The sequence below is a fragment of the Pan troglodytes genome, chromosome 18, assembly GCF_028858775.2.
Source record: "Pan troglodytes isolate AG18354 chromosome 18, NHGRI_mPanTro3-v2.0_pri, whole genome shotgun sequence".
In the NCBI taxonomy this organism is placed as follows: domain Eukaryota; kingdom Metazoa; phylum Chordata; class Mammalia; order Primates; family Hominidae; genus Pan; species Pan troglodytes.
The window spans coordinates 3,169,521-3,188,777 of NC_072416.2; the positions used below are offsets into that span (position 1 = coordinate 3,169,521).

At 59.4% G+C, this 19,257-nt stretch overlaps 1 protein-coding gene across 2 annotated transcripts; it reads right to left on the reverse strand.

Moving 5' to 3' along the window:
- Positions 1 to 444: 444 nt before the first annotated feature.
- Positions 445 to 2,582, reverse strand: GNG13 (G protein subunit gamma 13). Of its 2 annotated transcripts, none has more exons than XM_016929108.4 (3): positions 2,501 to 2,582; positions 808 to 939; positions 445 to 652 (listed from the first exon to the last, which is right to left on the reverse strand). In XM_016929108.4, exons 2-3 carry the CDS (start codon positions 903 to 905, stop codon positions 547 to 549), a joined length of 204 nt encoding a protein of 67 aa, XP_016784597.1. In that variant the 5' UTR covers positions 906 to 939; positions 2,501 to 2,582; the 3' UTR covers positions 445 to 546. The 2 variants fall into 2 exon arrangements, with proteins under 2 accessions (XP_016784597.1, XP_016784598.1); XM_016929109.4 differs by lacking the exon at positions 2,501 to 2,582 and adding an exon at positions 2,203 to 2,272.
- Between the last annotated feature and the right edge of the window lie 16,675 nt (positions 2,583 to 19,257).

The following is a 19,257-nucleotide window of genomic DNA, read 5'->3' on the forward strand; positions in this document are numbered from 1 at the left end:
ATAGACTGAGTGGGGCTGGGCGTGGTCTCACAGGATGGAGTGAATGGGGCCGGGCACAGTCTTACAAGATGGTGTGAGTGGGGCTGGGAGTGGGGCTCACAGGTTGGTGTGAGTGGGGCCGGGAGTGGGGCTCACAGGTTGGTGTGAGTGGGGCCGGGCGTGGGGCTCACAGGATGGAGTGAGTGGGGCCAGGAGCGGGGCTCACAGGATGGTGGGAGTGGGGCCGGGAGTGGGGCTCACAGGATAGACTGAGTGGGGCTGGGCGTGGTCTCACAGGATGGAGTGAATGGGGCTGGGCACAGTCTTACAAGATGGTGTGAGTGGGGCTGGGAGTGGGGCTCACAGGTTGGTGTGAGTGGGGCCGGGCGTGGGGCTCACAGGATGGAGTGAGTGGGGCTGGGCGTGGGCTCACAGGATGGTGGGAGTGGGGCTGGGAGTGGGGCTCACAGGATGGAGTGAGTGGGGCCGGGCACAGTCTTACAAGATGGTGGGAGTGGGGCCGGGCGTGGTCTCACAGGATGGTGTGAGAGGGGCCGGGTGCGGGGCTCACAGGATGGTGCATTTGCCCTTTTCCACCCATGGGTTGTTCTTCATCAGGTCGGGGTTCAGGAAGGGGTCCTTGGGGATCCCGTCCTCGATCCACTTCAGCAGCCTGCGGGTGGGCGGGTGGCAGGTGAGTGGTGGCACCTGACCCCCGAGGGCCTCCTGCTGCACCTGCCTGTCGGCGGCGGTGGTCGTGGCTATGGAAATGAGCAGCCAGCGCAGGGCAGACAAATGAGAGGCAAATCAGGCAGGTGGGGCACTCACTCGGGGATGGTCTTGGACGCCATCTCCCGCTGGAAGGCCAGCTGGTACTTGAGACTCTCCACCTCTTTCTTCATCTGTGGCACGTCCCACTCCTCCATGGGGTCAGGGGCTTCTGAAGCAGCCAGCCTGGGGCTGGAGGGCACAGGAGGAAGCCACAGGGCCGAGGCCACCAGCCTGTAGTCCCCACCCCCGCTGCTCCCTCCCCGCAGGCCTGAGCTGAGCCCCTCAGGATGAAGCGGGGAGAGTCCCCACCACTGCCTGGGCCAGTCCCCTAGGCGTTGCTAGGGTGCAGGGCACAGAGCGAGTTCCCACAAGGCCCCAGCTCCCGCCTCCTGCAGTGGGACTAATTAACTGCAAGAAACTTTACATCCTCAGCTACTCCCCCATAGGCCCCCACACCTTACGAAGGTCCCTTGCAGGCAGCAGAAAGGGTGCTCAGCACGGCAGGCCGCCAGCTCCTACCCTCCCACTGAGGCCCACGCAGGCTGACCCAGACCACGGTGTGAGGTGTGGGGCCAGGTCCTCAGGAGGTGGCCCCTGCCCTGCCCCGCTGTGCGCCCCTTTGCTTTGCGTGGCAGAGCCCAGTCCACAGCCAGGACTCCTGGACAGGAATGTTCTGCTGCAGTTTGCTTCTCTGGCAGGTGGGGTGTGTGCTCAGGATCTTGGGGGCTCAGGCTATACTACCCGAGTCTGGGATATGGGCTGTGGGTGGCCCCTGGGTCCCCAGTGTGTCTGGGAACTACACACACGTTACCTGCGTGCTTTCTGCTTGTGGCCAGCCTGGGAAAGCCACAGGTTGACACCCCTCAGAACTGCCACAAGTTCAAGGCAAGTGGGGGTGGGTTGCCCCCTGCCTCTCCCCCTACCCACTCCAGGGGCCCAGGGAGTCCCTCACTCCGTCCCAACTCTGGCCCCCGTCCCCAAGGTTGGGAGACAGGGCTGAACCTTGGGAGGGTGGGTGGGGGGTTGGCATCGAGTTTGGGGGAGCCTGCCTCTGGCTGTGAAGGGGGCTCCTGGCCCAACAGTCTCCCCATCCTTTGGTCGTGCAGCTGCACCGGCCACCTAGGGAGGGGCCCAGGGCCTGAGGCTGGTGGGGTCCCAGTGGTGAATTGGGCAGACTCCCAGCAGCCGGCAGAGGGTCTGCCCGTAGCGGGGTGGGAGCCTGGGGAGCGAGTGGGGGCAGGTTTCTGGGGGAGTGATCAGGGTCATGCAGAGGATTCCCTCCCGGAGACCCTGGAGTTCCAGCACCCCCACCCGCCCCCATCCCCGGTGCAGGCCTTTCCTTGGAGACCCTACACTCAGCCCCGTGGGTGCTGGACTAGCTCCGTGCGGGTCCTCCCAGGCCCGGGGTGTTGGCGCCCCGCCCACAGCCCAGTCCTTGCTGCCCAGCCCTACCTTCTCGCAGCTGCCGCCAAGCCTGGCCACCCGCCCCGTGCACCCCGTGGACGCCCCCAGCCACGGGACTCGGTGGGCACTGCAGGCGGCGCACGGCGCTCAGATGGACACAGCTCCCCCGCACCGCGCGAGCTGCCTCCCTGCCTGCAGCACCGGCTCGGGTTGGGTTTTGCTGCCTGCGGGGCAGCTGCCCTCGCCCCGGGAGTTAGGGTGAGCCCAGGGGACTGACCTGGGCCAGCTGAGAGTCGCGGGGCCTCTGGGCCCTCCCTAGCCCTGGGGGCCTGTTCATCGGACCTACCTTGAAAAGGTGACAGCGGAGGGACAATGACAACGGCCAGGCGACCGCGAGTGAGAGCGAGGGCCAAGTGATGTTCCGGGAGTCCGCCAGGCAGAGCCCTGGCTGTGCCCCGCCCCTCCCGCCACCTGGGCCCTGGCGCCGCCCCCACCCCCTCCTCAGGGCTGGGCTGACCCCAGAGATAGCCTGTGCTGCCACCTCCCCTGGGCTCACCCAGCGGGTGGACATGCAGCCAGGGGCCAGTGTGGGGCTGGTTCATTTTCCCTGAGGGGCCAGCTTGGGCCCTGGTGGAGAGGTTTCCTTCCACTTGAGGGGGTGGGTTCCCCCTCTAGTGTCCTGGGCCAGCCGGGAGGAGTGGGGATGGGGCTGGGACCCTTTGCCCTCTGGAGCCTCTGCAGCCTGCAGGGTTCAGGTGACACTCAGCTGTGCCCCCCTGACAGAGGCATCTTGTGTGGGCCATGTGGTTCACCCTGGGATGTGAGCCTCTTCCTACTAGGGGCCCCGGGGCTCTGTGGAGCTCCCTGCTCCGGCCCGATCCCCCGTTCCCAGACCAGTGGCCGGCACGGGGCAGCTCCCGAGGGCAGGAGAGTGCCGTGCTTTTCAGTCTGATCTGAGCTGAGAGTGGCGGCCTGAGGTGTCCCCAACACCGGCCCACTGTGGGTGCTCTGGGGCACGTTGCCTCGGGAGAGGTGCCCCCAGCTGCAGCACTTGGGCTCGGGTTGTGTGACCTCAAGGCTCAGGGGAGGGGGCTTCCCTTTGGGCCTCCGCACCTGTCAGCCTGCAGAGCTGAGACTGGCCCCTTTTCCTCTGACACGTTTCCCCGTGTCTCCTCCCACCCTGCCCTGGGTGTACCCCTTGGGCTCCTGTGGGAGCTGTGCCCTATGTACCAGCAGGTGATTTACATACCAGGCTGCATCCTAGGTGGGGGCGCCCAGGCAGCAACAGCAGCCTCTGGGGGCACAGGGCCAAGCTCCCCAAACAGTCCCTGCAGAAGCTGGGCCACCCCCGGGGAAGCGTGGGCCAGGCCCTCGGCGGGTGCTGCCAGGGCCAGGGGCCTGTGAGCAGGTCACTCTGCCTTCCCCAGTGTCACAGGGAACCGCCCGGCCTGCCTGGGGTGGCCCAGGCCCCTGCAGGGGTTGTCGGGGAGAGGTGGGCCCTGTCCCTCTCAGGCGCTCAGGTCCCTGAAGTCACTCAGCAGGACTCCTCGCCAGTGTGACTCTGTGAATCGGGGCCACCTGCACCTCCCGCCCTGATGTGGGTCGGCTGGATCAGAGGCGCCTCTGGAACTGGGGCACATTAGGGAAGGGATTATTTTTATTATGGATTTGGGGGTGGGGTGGGGCAGCTTAAAGCCCAGGGCACGAGGCCGCCTCCTCAGGGCAGATGGTTGCCCCTCTTGGCATGGCGGGGGCTAGACAAGGCCTCCCTGGTCCTAGTGCCCGCCCTGCCCTGCCTGTGCCCCCTGGTGCTGTGACTCCGGATGCACCTTAGTTTCTGGGCTGCTGAGGGCTCGCCCTGTGGCTGGGGGCACCACTTTGGGCGCCAGAGAGTGGAATGGCTGTTAGGGGAGGGGTGTGTGCCACCCCAGGACGCAGGCAAGGTGGGGGGGACCCCAGGGCATGTCCCCCACCTTCATGGGACAGCAGGTGGCTTGGAGCCAGGGCCAGGCGGGGGAACACCCTGAGGTCCGCAGCTGAGTTGTGAGAGCTGGGGGTTCTGTGGCCGCTCTCAGGACCCCAAGCGGCCTTTGCATCTGCTCATCTGGAAGGACCTAGGGGGTCTCCTAATGGGGTCACCAAGGCTCCAGGTTCTGGCTTTTGGTCAATTCACTGGACCCAGTAAGGTCCCTGAGGGTGCCTGAGCTCTGTCCAACACGGCCAGTGCCCCCAGTGAATCAGGACACAGGTTGGAGTGTGGTGTGGGCCACCAGGACAGGCGAGACGGGCCGTGGGGTCACGTCCTGGAGTGAGCACTGCCCTGTGGTCCGGGCAGGTCCTGCCAGTCCTCAGCGTCTCAGCAGAGAAGTGGCTGTGTGTACCTGCATGGTGGACCCGGCCTGCCTACCTGAGCAGAGTCTGGGTGACCCCTAAGGCCAAGGGCAGGAGGAGGTTGAGGGAAGTGGGGGCAGGGCCAGGGCAAGCTGAGGGTTTTGGGTCTGCTGCAGGCCCATGTCCCAGGCATGTGATGTGGGTCCCGTCTCTCACCCCACTTCTGTGGCGTTTCTGGTCGCTGGGGGGGCACCAGTCAGCCTCGGTGTCGTGTGGACCCCCAGAATCAGAAGCAGGTCCTGTGCTGACCTGGGTGGGTGCAGTAACCTCTGCTCCCGTGTGAGGGGCTGTGAGGTCCCATCCTCAGTAAGACGGGGGTCTTGAAGACTGACTTCGACCTTCCTACCAAGGCTGCACTCGGAAACCCCCAAACACATCCGGGCGCTGACCCCTTGAGCTGGAGTCAGCCTTGGGTCTGGAATCTGCCTCCCCCGGCCCTACAGCTGGACCCGGCTTCAGCGATTCTCATTGGGAGGAATGGCAGCCATTCCCCCAACGGAGTGACTACAGCCTCCTGAGGCCAGGGGCTCCTTTCTGAAATTAGGCCACTAATTGGGCCGCTGGGCGAGAACACGCAGGGCTCTTTCCGCTGCCCTAGAAATGGCTGTCCCTGGCCCGAGGGGCTCCTGACCCACCAGGCGTGGGGCTGTGCTGCTGGGCCTGGCTTGGGGCAGGAGCATCGAGACCCCCCATTTACAGCCAACCAAGACCGTGGGGGAAGCACAGGAGGCCGGAGGCCCTTCACGCTGACTTTAGGGCTTGGTACCACACTGGCACAGGGGGCTCTGATCCCTTCCTAGCGGGAAGCTGCAGCAGGGTCTCCCGGGACTGGCCTCTCGCTGCGGCCTCAACTCCGAATGGGTGGGGGAGACAGCCCCCGACACCAGTCAACTCTCCGGGGAACAGAGGGATAAAGTGCTGAGCTGGGGACCAAGGACCAGCCCCGTCCTCCACCCGCCTGTGCCCTAGGCTCTGCAGAGGGCTCTGGCTGTCCTAGGGGGACCCTGTGGCCTGCAGGCCCCAAGCAGCCTGGGGGCGGTGGGTGAATGTGTGTGGAGGACACGCTGACTTCCGTCAAGTCCCTGCAAACAAAACCGCAAGCGTGGGGCCTGGGGAAATAACGAAGGCAGCTCCTCACCAAAGAAACTCACTCCGCCTAGTTAACTGGAGCTCATAACAACGACTTTTCTGTCATCTGTGAAAGTTTCAAAGTGATTTTCAAAAACAATTTAAGCTCTTAAACCCAAGCACAGAAAACACAACGGAAAACTTCAAGGGATGGGGTGGGGGGAGGGTGGAGGGATAGCATTAGGAGATATACCTAATGTTAAAAGACGAGTAAATGGGTGCAGCACACCAACATGGCACATGTATACATATGTAACAAAGCTGCACGTTGTGCACATGTACCCTAAAACTTAAAGTATAATAAAAAAAAAAAAAAAAAGAAAACTTCAAGGGAGTCCCGGGTGCGTGGCTGTCATCCACACCTGACCTCCATTGTGTAGTCAGGGGCCTGCTAGGGGCTTGGCGGTAGCCACGCTCGCGCTGCAGCCTCGGGGTAGCGTGCCTGCCTTAGCTCGGTTTACTCTGAACAGCTGCAGGTCAGTGCGTGGTTACAGTCGCCGGAGGTTTCCTACTTAAGAGACGCCCGTCTCCTGAAAAGCTAGGTATGTCTTTGCTAACCAGAAGCATGGCCTGAGGCAGGAGGTCCTGGAAGGACAGAAGCAGGCTGGGCGGTGGATCCCCACAGGCTCGGACACCCTAGCTCCTGGCCTGAGGACTGGAGGTCAGTGTGTCACCAGAAGCAATGCCAGCTGGGCTCCCGGGGATGGGGTGCTACCCCCATTCAGAACTTGAGTGTGTTTAAGGGGAACTGACAGGCAAAATAACAGCCTGCTGGGTTCAGAGGCCCCCACTGCCGGCTACACCAAATTACGCTCTTTCAAGAGCAACAGCTCAGAAGTCGCAGATTTTCCAAAATAGACACACATTTGCTCAGCCGAGGGTGGTGGGAGGCCTTGAGGCAAGACCTTTCCAAGGTCTGTGGGGGAAGAGAAGGGAGAGTGAGTCGCGCCTTCTGCCCCAGGCCACCCTCCGGTGTCGTGGTCCCTGGGGCGGCTTTCCTAGGAGCCCGTGATCTGCAGGGTGGTGGCCAGAGCCGTGCAGCAGCCTGACAGGGCTTGTGGCTTTGGGAGAGTCCCTGCCCACACAGACAGACACTTGCTTTGGGATGACTAGGCTGGGTGCAGTGGCTCACACCTGTCATTCCAGCACTTTGGGAAGCTGAGGCTAGAGGATCCCTTAAGCCTGGAAGGTGGAGGCTGCAGTGAACTGTGATCATGCCACAGCTCACAACAGGGAGACCTTGTCTCAAAAAAAAAAAAAAAAAAAAGGGATGACAAAGGTCCACTGATTTTGCCCAAGGACACCTAGAAGTTAAGATGGTGTGTTCTGGCCTCTGGCTGTCCCCACGGCTTCATTCAAACATCCCGGGCTGGGTGGCCACCACTGTAAGTGCATCAGGGCCCAAGGACCCACCTGTACCACTAACCACAGGACATGCTGTGAATCCAGGTTGGCCTCTAAGGCCCTGGACGGGTCACGCCACAGCCCTCAGGGATCCTGGGACCCCCAGTGCAGGGGGTGGCCCTGCTGCTGCTTCCGGGGCTAGGGAAACCACAGAATGTCGTCTTCCAAATCTGATTGGCAAATGGGTTTGGCAGAGCCTAGCCAGATGCTAGGATGGCCCGAACTGACCAGAAGCCCCCGTGCAGAGGTGGCTACTGGGGACAGCCAGGTCACCCCAACATGGGTGGGGCAGCTGCACACCCCACTTACCACCCCATGGGTCACAGGCCTCGAACGTGCATCCTGCTATGTGGAGACCAGACCACAGGTGGCCAAGCTCCGTCTCGGGAAATAAGCCTGGGGCCCTGGGCGGCCGGCACTCACTTCCTGGCTATCTCTACCACCCCATGGGGCAGGAAGACACCCGCCTGCATTTCTGAGCTCCCAAACAGCTCAGGAACAGCGCAGCCGCTCGCAAATGCAGTGTGCGAGGTACAGACTGTTCCAGGGCCTGGCCTGCGCCCACAGGGAACTCCTGCCACACGGGCCCCTTCTCACAAGGGGACACCGTCCACCCCCAACCCCTGGGGCCCAGAGCAGCCCCAAAACAGACACAAGCATCCCAAAAAGGGGGTCACTGGGGTAGATGCACACATCTGGGGACCCTGTGTGTCATCCCAAGTGGGGCATAGCCCTGGGCATCTGGTCTTAGGTCCCAGGGCTTTGCCAGCAGAAGCCTCCAGGTGTGCAGGGTCTGTGCTAGAGGCCTCCAACCGGCCACCATGGGCTGTCCACCCGTGTGGCAGCACCCAGGTCCCTGCAGTGCCTGAGACTCCTCGCACTCAGTGGACAGCAGAGCGCCCCTGAGCAGCCTCGGTATCTGCAGATGCACAAGGCTGGCTGGGGCAGGAGCAAGGGAGGGAGGGGCTCTGAGGAAGGCGCCTGCGTCCCCACAGATCAATCACTTGATATTTGACATGACCTGCAAACATTTTATTTGCAAAATACAGAGAGTAGACGACAGGAAGTAGCCTTACACCTGTAATCCCAGCACTTATGGAGGCCAAGGCGGGAGGATCCCTTGAGCTCAGGAGTTGGAGACCAGCCTGGACAACAAAGTGAGACCCTATCTCTACAAAAAAATACAAAAATTAGCTGGGTGTGGTGGTGCGCACCTGTGGTCCCAGCTATTGGAGAGGCTGAGGTGGGAGGATTGCTTGAGCCTGGGAGGTGGAAGCTGCAGTGAGCTGAGATAATGTCACTGCACTCCAGCCTGGGCAACAGAGCGAGACTCTCTCTCAAAAAAAGTTGAGGCTGGGCATGGTGGCTCACATATGTAATCCCAGCACTTTGGGAGGCCAAAGTGGGCAGATCACCTGGCCAACATGGTGGAAACCTGTCTCTGCTAAAAATACAAAAATTAGCCAGGGGTGGTGGCCTGCGCACCTGTAATCCCAGCTACTCGGGAGGCTGAGGCAGGAGAATCACTTGAACCCAGGAGGCGGAGGTTGCAGTGAGCCGAGATCATGCCATTGCACTCCAGCCTGGGCAACAGAGGGAGACTCCATCTTAAAAAAAAAAAAATGTTTGGGCCGGGGGCGGTGGCTCACGCCTGTAATCCCAGCACTTTGGGAGGCGGAGGCGGGCGGATCACGAGGTCAGGAGGTTGACACCATCCTGGCTAACACGGTGAAACCCCGTCTCTACTAAAAAAAAATACAAAAAAGTTAGCCGGGCGTGGTGGCGGGTGCCTGTAGTCCCAGGTACTCGGGAGGCTGAGGCAGGAGAATGGCGAGAACCCGGGAGGCGGAGCTTGCAGTGAGCCGAGATCGCGCCACTACACTCCAGCCTGGGCGACAGAGCGAGACTCCGTCTCAAAAAAAAACCCAAAAAACCAACAAAAACAAGTTTGGAGCCACGCGGCCACAAGCCTCTTAAGGACGCCTGGAGCTCCCAGAGCCCCCAGGAGCTGAAAGAGGCAGGAAGGGTCCTCCCTATAGCCTCTCGAGGGATCGCGGCCCCCATTACCTTTTCAAAATGTCACCTCTCCCCGCGGTGTGACCCTCGAAAGCTAGATGCGCCCAGGAGGCAGCAGCCCAGGCCCCGCACCTTCCCTCCCGCTCCCTCTGGCCGCCGGGCCTCAGCCAGCGCTGCTCCCTGACCCGCCTGTGCCCTCGCCAGGGCCCCTCGCCGCCGCCGCCTCCTGCCGCCTCCCGATATGGCCAAACACCCGGGCGCGAGCCCCGCGTGCAGGCGCCGGGCCTGGGCCCCTGTGGCCGTCCCGCCAGCGGCCGTCTTCTGTCCCTGCATTTAGAGAAGGGGGATGGCAAAGGGACCCGCCAGCGGATCCCTCTTACGGGTGGGGAAACTGAGGTAAGACGGTCAGGGCTGGCCGCAGGGCGTGGCGGGCCCTCGGGGCAGTCGCCCAGACCACCCGGACGGCCCCGCTCGCAGCCTCCGCTCGCAGCCTTCGCCCGCCCCCGCCAACTTTTCAACCGACCGTCGCGCGCCGTTTACTTCCTCCTTGGGAGATAATTTCCGGGTCCCGGCAGGAAAGGGTCAGCCGCGCACGGTGGCCGCCCGCGTGTCGTCAGCGCTCGTCGCAGCCATCTTGGCTCCTGGCAGCGGCTGCCCAGGCCTCGGTCGTGGGCTGGGCGGCCATGTTGGAGTCGGGCAGGGCTCTCATATCCGGTCACTCTCCACTGGCGATGATCGATTGCATTTGACGGACGCGACGCTGGTCGAGAGTCGCTCGCATTGCTCGACGTTTTCTGCAACTCCAGGACCGTAACTCCAGGGGCGAAAGTCGCAGGCCCCTGCAGAATCAGATGATCCAGAAGGATGCCCGCTGTCTTTTTGGTCCATTTCAGTTGTAAACCAAGAAGTAGCCGGGACAGGCCTCGGGCTTCGGAGCGTGGCTCGGCAAGGTCGAGGTCGCGCCTGGGGGACAGGTCGATGCCTTTCTCCAGAGATGGTTTTGAGGCCTCCGTATTTAAAGGGGGAAAGCGGGCTGCGGGGTAAGGAAGGCTCCGGTCCTGTTTCTGAGCCCACGGTGGGAAGAGAAAAGGAGGGGTGGGGGGGCTGGGGTTGCCGATGATGCGTCCCCAAGATGAGGGGAATGGAGAGTGAGATCTGACCTCGCGTCTGTAGTTACCTGCCCAACAACACAGGGAGAGGCAGTAACTTGACCGGCTCCGTCTTCGGCTTCGTTCTGTCCTTTTGGCAGCCTGAATTGGGGTCCTGAGCTTTTACTTTCACACCGTCCTCCACAGTTTCCTAAATGGGATCTGGAATGCTTCTTCCCTGGCACGCCTGTGAGATCTGAGGCAGAAGCCAGTGTACAGAAACAGGCGTCGCATCAGTAGGCATTCTCCAGAGGCCGACCAATATATTGGAGAGACAGATTAATAGACGGATGATAGTGGGTTTGTTAGGGGAATTGGCCCATGCGGTTAGGGAGGCCGAGAAGTCCCGGGAGGGATGCCATCTGCAAGCCGGAGACCTGGGATGCTGGCAGCCTGGCTCGGTCCAAGTCAGGAAACGGAAGAACCAGGGGAGCTAAAGGTGTGACTCAGGCCAGGGCTGAAAGCTGAGAATCCAAGGAGCCGCTGGTGTTAAGTCCTGGAGTCCCAAGGCTGGGGGCCCTGTCCAAGGGCAGGAGGAGGAAGAGAGAGTCCCAGCGCCAGGAACAAGAGCAGAACTTCTTTTCCCTCTTTTTTTTTTTTTTTTTTTTTGACAGAGTCTCGCTCTGTCTCCTAGGCTAGAGACAGAATGCAGTGCAGTGGCACGACCTCAGCTCACTGCAGCGTTACGACCTCAGCTCACTGCAGCGTTCACCTCCCAGGTTCAAGCGAGTCTCCTGCCTCAGTCTGCAGAGTAGCTGGGACTACAGGTGCATGCCACCATGCCTGGCTAATTTTTTTTTGTATTTTTTAGGAGAGATGGGGTATCACCATGGCCAGGCTGGTCGTGAACTCCTGACCTCAAGTGATCCGCCTGCCTCAGCCTCCCAAAGTGCTGGGATTACAGGCGTGGACCATCGTGCCCAGCCCCTTTTTGTTCTATCTGGGCCCCCAGGCGATTGATGGTATCCGCCCCCATGGAGGGTCTTCCCCTTGGTCCCCCGACCCCCAGGCAGGCTCCTCTGGAAACCCCCTTGCAGACACACCCAGAAGCAGCGCCTTATGAGGTCTCTAGGGATCCCTTCACCCAGCCAAGTAGGTGCTTGAGATGACCCACGGCAGGTCGGACATCTCCCTCCTCGTCCACTAGGACAGTGTCTGATTTGCCCTCTTTCCCTCCCTGCATAAGCTGATCCAGAGAATTGTCACAAGACAGAGTTACAAATTTAGTTTAAAGATCCTCGTGGGCTCCATTCGTGATGCTAGATTCGGGCAACGGCTTGGCTCTACAGAGAGCAGGGAGTGCCCTGGGGGCTGAACAGAGGAGGCTGGTTTTCTAGACGGAAGGGCTGAGGAAAGCGGAAACAGAAAACACGGATCGCTCACTTCGAAGCTGCTTTTCTTGTAAGGGTGAAAGCAGAAGAGAACTCCTTATTGTACCGGCAAGGACCGGCCTGTTTGGGGATTTGGCTGTTATTACTCTCCTGGTTTCTCAGAAGTTCAGATAAACAACTTAGCTTCAGTTTGGTGACATGGAACTTTTTTTTTTTTTTTGAGTTGAAGTCTCGCTCTGTCGCCCAGGCTGGAGTGCAGCGGCGTGATCTCGGGTCACTGCAAACTCCACCTCTCCGGGTTCAAGCGATTCTCCTGCCTGAGCCTCCCAAGTGTCTGAGATTACAAGCACGTGCCACAACGCCTTGCTGATTTTTGTATTTTCAGTAGAGATGAGGGTTTGCCATGTTGGCCAGGCTGGTCTCGAACTCCTGACCTCAAGTGATCCTCCCGCCTCGGCCTCCCAAAATGCTGGGATTACAGGCGTGAGCCACCACACCTGGCCACCAATGGCTTCCTATAGATTTCATTTAACAGAAGGAAGGGAGGGGAGAGGGAGGCTGTGGTAGAGGCTGGGGGATTTGAGGAGAGGCTGCAGAGGTTGCTGTGGGTGAGGAACGGGTCCCCTCTGGTTCCCTGAGGAGGGCTGGGAGATGCAGTGAGGTCTTTCTGATGCAATTTTCTATGAAAATGCCACCCAAATCTGGACCCCATGTTTCCTGGGCTTTGAGGGTTAGCAGAGCCTTTCATGATGTCCCAGATGGATCTTGCAGAGGCCTCAGTAGAGACGGTGCAGCGGGGAGGGTGTGGGACATGTCTGGGTGACTTGGGACATGTAGCCAACAGGATAGGGTGTTCCTGGCGTCTTCTCCCAAACAGGCCACATCAGGATGTCCCAGGGAAGTAGCACAAACCCAAACTCCGTGTGCGCCCTTGGCCCGGAACCTCTGGGCTCTGGAGCAGGCTCAGATCTATGGAGGGTTTGCCTTTGGAGCTTCCCCGGGACGTCCAGTGTGCTCTGGGCTGCCCCGGGCTGCTCTCTGCCCAAAAGGAGGCTCCCACACTGAGCAGCCAGTGGCCAGAGCACTGCCCTGTGGGGAGGCAGACCTGGTTCTCAGGACACTTGATGTGGACGGGGACTGGCTGGCCTCTCCCTCAGCAGGGAGGAGGTGTGGCATGGAGGGACGGCTGTCCACACGGCTGTGTTTGGCTTGGGCTCCTGGCTGGCTCTGCCACTTATTAGGTGGCTGGCATGGGTGAGTGGCCCAACCTCTCTGAGGTCTGCTCGTTAGAGGACGGGGAGGACAGTGCTGCCCAGGGCTTTTGGGAGGGTTGACTGAGGTGCTGTGTAAAGTGTTTGCCCAGTGCCCGCCAGGGGCAAGGTGGGCATCGTGAAAAATAAGAGAGGCTGGGGGTGGTGGCTCACGCCTCTAATCCCAGCACTTTGGGAGGCTGAGAAGGGAGGATTGCTTGAGCTCAGGAGTTCAGGGCCTGCCTGGGCAACGTAGCAAAACACTATCTCTCAAAAAAAAAAAAAAAAAAAATTGGCATGGTGGCTCACACCTGTCGTCCGGGCTACTCAGGAGGCTGAGGCAGGAGGATCTCCTGAGCCCAGGAGTTTGAGGCTGCAGTGAGCTGATTCCAGCCTGGGACACAGAGCGAGGCCTTGTCTCTAAACAAACCAAAAAACATGAATACTGGTGTATGCAAAGCGCTTAGTCATAGGTGAACTTAAATGGAAACTATTAATTGAAATCAGGGCTTTGGCCAGGCGCTGTGGCTCACACCTGTAATCCTAGCACTCTGGGAGGCTGAGGCGGGTGGATTGTTTGAGTCCAGGAGTTTGAGACCAGCCTAGGCAACATGACGAAACTGTCTCTACCGAAAATACAAAAATTAGCCAGTCTCTTAACCCAGTCTCAAAAAAAAAAAAATTAAAAAGTTAAAAAAAAATTGGAGGTTACATGGTTCTGGATGGGATTTTTTCTGTTGCCTAGAAATTGTATCTAAGGCTTAAATGTGAAAATAGAAAGTACAAAGTACTCCCATGACTGAGGGTGGGACGTAGCCTCAGAATGCTGGGGTCTGATACCTGCCCAGTCCCATGCAAGAGGCTGAGGCTGGCGCTGGCGAGACTCCGTGGCTGGTGGGGGCTCAAGCTCTGTGGTGAGAATTCCCACCATGGTCTTCAGTTACCCCTAGAGATGCCTGCAATGGTGTGGGCTGAGTCCCACTCCCCAGACGGGGAGGTGGAGGACCGCAGACAGCCACTGCACCCACAAGAGCAGGACAAGGAGAATGGAGTGAGCTGGCAGGGCTGGTGGTGGGGGCACCCCCGCACCTCAGGAGCAGGCGGGCAGGCTGCTAGTCTGAGAAGAGGCCACGGTCTTGCTGCTCCCAGGTGTGGGGGGTGAACATCTCAGACTTGAGACGCTCTTGTGAAGACCCGGTTCAGGGCTGGAGCACGTCGTAAGGTTGGTCAGAGACAATCCTCAAAATCCTCTGCCTGGAACCCCCGACCCCCACTCCACGAGGGCAGGTGCAGGAAAGAACAACCAAATATATTCCAGCATCGGAAGACATGCAGGCTGCACATAAGCGGTCAGCCCACAGAGCAGCACGTCGGGGGTTGCAGCCAAGGAATAACGTGAAGGGGGTCTTGAAAGAGCTGTGTTTACAGTTCCCAAGGAGATGAATGAGGGAAGAACAAAGAAGCAAGAACAGGGAGACATGCAAAAAGAACAAGGAGCCACCTTCACATGAAAAACATAATTGTGGCCGGGCACAGTGGCTCACGCCTATAGTCCCAGCACTTGGGGAAGCTGAGGCGGGCAGATCACCTGAGGTTGGGAGTTTGAGACCAGCCTGACCAACATGGAGAAACCCTGTCTCTACTAAAAGTACAAAATTAGCCGGGCGTGGTGGTGGATGCCTGTAATCCCAGCTACTTGGGAGGCTGAGGCAGGAGAATCGCTTGAATCCAGGAGGCGGAGGTTGCAGTGAGCTGAGATCGCGCCACTGCACTCCGGCCTGGGTGACAGAGCGAGACTCTATCTCAAAAAAAAAAAAAAAAAAAAAAAAAAAGAATAACAGCAACATAATTGTAGAAATAAAACCTCACCGATGAGTTGAATGACAGTCGAGTCCCCGCTCTGGAGTGAAGGAGTGAGCCCTGACAGAACCAGGGAGGTTACCCCCGACAGGGAGGAACAGTCCCTCACTTGATCAGGTGCGGGCTCCTCAAGGTTGATTTGTTTGCTTTTCTGTGCGTAAACATTTGGCTTCATAAGACATAGAATAAAACCATGTCATTTCTCATCCTACTAAAAACCAGTCTACCAAAAAATGCCACAATGAACCTTTTCATACCTGTAACTTTATATACGTGTGTGTGTGTACATATCATATATATCTCATACGGGGCTGAGGGCTCAGGCACTGCCCCTTGGTGCAGCCGTGGGTGGGGGGCCTCCAGGACTGCGTGGGAGTCCCCGGGGTCTGTGAGGCCCGCAGGAGGCAAGGAGAGGCTAAGACCCCCAGGGAGCGCCCAGGCCTGAACCCCTTCTGCGCCGCTGACCCTGCAGATGCTGCCGTGGGCGGCGACCGCACAGACATCCCCTCTGCCATTGCTGCGGGACCGGCACGGCCTCCCCATGCCTGGGTCCACCCCGGCTCCCATGGTGGGGAGCGGCCGGCTTGGAGGCCCTATGGGACGGAGTGGAGGTGGAGTAAGTGCCCGGAGCTCTCGGCCATCATGTGCGAATGTTTTGCTCCATGCTGACGCCTCCCTCAGCACCGTCCTGTCTGTGTTGTGGACTGGGCAGCTCTCACGGGGTTGGGCGGTTCTGCCCCCGGGGGACGCTGGCCGGCATCTGGAGACGTCTGTGATCTCGGCTGGTGTTGCCGCAGGCATCTGGCTGGTGGAGCCCGGGGAGGCTGCCCAGGACCCTGCGACCCGCAGGACGGCCCCGCCGCGGAGGACGGCCAGCCCTGAGCCCCCAGTGCCCGGGGCACCCCTGCCTGCCCTGGGCGGATCCCCGGGGCCACGGGGTTCGGGCCGCGCTCCTGCCCGCTGGGGTCTCCCGCCGTCCTCGCCGTCACCACCGGGTGGAGCCACAGGTCCGTGTGATCGTCCCCGTGATCCCGGGTTCCGGAAGGATCCTCACCCAACGCTGGCCCAGCCCGGCTCCCAGGACCCTTCACAATCCTAAAACCATTCGGGCTTTTGTTTACGTGGGCGGCCGCTGTGGACATTCACTCTACCAGAAATAGAGCATTTAAAAATGTTCACCTTTTCACGTAAAAATAGCAATAAATCCATTGCATGTGAACATAGCATTTTAATGAAAAACAACTGTTTCCCCGTAAAAAAAAAATGTAGTGGGAAGAAAAAGAGGGCGTGAGTTTGTTTGTGCTGGATTCTCACGTCTGCGTCTGCTTGCAAGCCGGTGGCCTCCGGAACATTCCGCCCCACACTTTCAGGAGAGTGGGAAGGAGGCCGGGCGCAGCGGCTCACGTCTGTAATCCCAGCACTTGGGGAGGCCGAGGTGGGCTGATCACCTCAGGGCGGGAGTTTGAGACCGCCCTGGGCAACATGGTGAAACCCCATCTCTACTAAAATGCAAAAATGTAGCCAGGCGTGGTGGCGGAGGCCTGTAATCCGAGCTACTCCGGAGGCTGAGGCACGAGAATCGCTTGAGCCCCGGAGGTGGAGGTTGCATGGAGCCGAGACTATGCCATATGCCATCGCACTCCAGCCTGGGCAACAGAGCAAGACATAGTCTCAAAAAAAAAAAAAAAAAAAAAGAAGGAAACCGTTCTTAGAAGTGTCATGAAAACAGGTTTGACTTCGGGGTCCCTGGAAGCTTTCTGGATCCCCTTTGAGAAGTATGGTCTGGACACAGCCGCCAGATGCCTGTTGTGGAGTCTTTACCAACGTTGCTTTGCTTCATTCATTCAGAGATGGAGTCTTGCTCTGTTGCCCAGGCTGGAGTACAGTGTGGCACAATCTTGGCTCACTGCAACCTTCGCCTCCCGGGTTCAAGCGATTCTCCTGCCTCAGCCTCCCGAGTAGCTGGGATTACAGGCGTCCGGCACCACGCCCGGCTAATTTTTTGTATCTTTAGTAGAGATGGGGTTTCACCATGTTGGCCAGGCTGGTCTTGAATTCCTGATCTCAAGTGATCCACCTGCCTTGGCCTCCCAGAGTGCTGGGATTACAGGCATGAGCCACCATGCCTGGCCATGCTTTGCTGCTTTTAAATCTTTTTGTTGAAGACGAGGATCAGACATACGTTATTACAGTTTTCAGAGTAGAAACCAGCTTGAGAAAATCCTATTTATAACCACAGTCACTCTGGGAGGTGAGACTCCTCAGTCCAGAGTCACTGAGGTCCGAATTGTTGGGGAATTACTCACAGAAACCCCAGAAGCAGCTGAGGAGAAGTGGGGCCGAGATGGGGGCCCGCGAGTACAGCCAGGCTGTGCAGAAACTTGGAGTGTGGCACGTGGGCTGCCGGGGCTCAGCCAGGCCCGTCTCTTCCCTTTTGAGGTTCGTGGAAATGCTGGGCTGATGTCATTATGGGTGAATCCTGCTACCTTAAAAAGTTTTTTTTGAGACAAAGTCTTGCTCTGTCACCCGGGCTGGAGTGCAGTGGTGTGATCTCGGCTCACTGCAACCTCTGCCTCCTGGGTTCAAGCAATTCTTCTGCCTCAGCCTCCCGAGTAGCTGGGATTACAGGTGCCTGCCACCACGCTCGCCTAATTTTTGTATTTTTAGTAGAGATGGGGTTTCACCATGTTGGCCAGACTGGCATTGAACTCCTGACCTCAAGTAATCCATCTGCCTCAGCCTCTGGAAGTGCTGGGATTACAGGTGTGAGCCACCATGCCCAGCCAAAAAGTGTATTTTTTTGAGACAGGGCCTCCCTTAGTCACCCAGGCTAGAGTGCACTGGCACCATCCTAGCTCACTGCAGCCTTGACCTCTCCTGGGCTCTAGTGATCCTCCTGCCCCAGTCTCCTGAGACCACAGGTGGGTACCACCGTGCTTGGCTAATTTTTTAAAGTTTTTTTTTTTTTTTGATAGAGACGAGGTCTCAGTATGTTGCCTAGGGTGATCTTAAACTTCTGGTCTCAAGTGATCCTCCTGCCTTGGCCTCGCAAAGTGCTGGGATGACAGGAATCTTAGTACTTTAAACAAATAACAGGTTTTCTTTTGGGCAGCTGTGGGTTTTCAGAAACACTGAGGAGACAGAGCCGAGCCCCCATCTGTGCCCTCCCCGCAGGGTCCCGTGGAGGTGACGCCCCACACTGGCGCGAGCCAGGATCGACGCGTTTTACCGGAGTCCTCGGCCTTCACCGAGGGGCCTTTCCCCATCCTGGGACAGTTCCCATCTGGCTGCCTGAGCCCCCCTGGGCTGTGAACCCCCCTGGGCTGTGGCCGTTTCTTGGACTTCCCTTGGTTTTGGTGGTCTGGGCGGTTTTGAGGAGGGAGGTCGGGATTTCCTAGAAGGTCCCTCAACCGGGGCTTACCATACTTTTCTCGAGGCTAGAAGGGACCTGTCACCTTCCCTGTAGGCACCTGTGTCCCTCCCCTGGCACTGGCAGGAGGTGAGGGGAACCCCAGAGAAGAGGTCACGTAGGGTCAGGCCTGGAAGCCAACAAGGAACGGGGCCAGGGGAGGCCTGGTGCCCTTGGGAGGTGCAGGGGTCCCGGGAGAGAGCTGAGCACCAGGAGGGGTGCAGAAGGCTGCCCCCTCCACACCTGCTGTGCCCCATTTGTTGTGGGTGGGGGCAGGGGTCTACCCAGTGGGAACACGTGGGGCAGCCCCCCTCCCCTGGCCTGGGGCCTCCTGTCAGCAGGGAGCAGAGGCTGTGCTTTCTTTCTTTCTTCCTTTTTTCTTTTGAGACGGAGTCTCGCTCTGTCGCCCAGGCTGGAGTGCAGTGGCGCCATCTCCGCTCACTGCAAGCTCCGCCTCCCGGGTTCACACCATTCTCCTGCCTCAGCCTCCCGAGTAGCTGGGACTACAGGCGCCCACCACCACGCCCGGCTAATTTTTTGTATATTTATTAGAGACGAGGTTTCACCGTGTCAGCCAGGATGGTCTCAGTCTGCTGACCTCGTGATCCACCCACCTCGGGCTCCCACAGTGCTGGGATGACAGGCGTGAGCCACAGGGCCCGGCCCGAGGCTCTGCTTTCGTGGGGTGCTCTGGGTCTCTGGTGGCTGGACTCGGCAGAGGGTCCAGGTGTCCTCTTGGCTTCTCTGCACAGTCCTCAGCCCCCATCAGGCACCCCCTGCCCCGCAGCAGAGCTCGCCCCTCCAGGCAGTCTCACGGGAATGCACGTTCAGGCTGCCTTTCCCCGGAACTCGCAGCGGCTTTTCTGAAGGCTGCTTCTTGGTGACTGGGGGCTCCTTGGAGCCGTCCCCAGCCTCAAGCGGCTGCGTTGCAGCTCAGGGACCCCGAAGGGAGGACCGCGTTCTGCTGCTGAAGACTCGGAGTCACCTGGCAAGACGGAGCGAGAAGGGGAGGGTGGCTGGCACGGGGACTCTGTCTGCTGCCTCGCACCTCGGAGGACGCTCTGGCCAAGGCTGGGAGGGGCGAGTGTGGCTGCAGGCGCACGGTGGCGAGGGAGGGTGAGGATCTGACCGGGAGGCGAGGAGGAAGGCTCTGGCAAGACGCAACG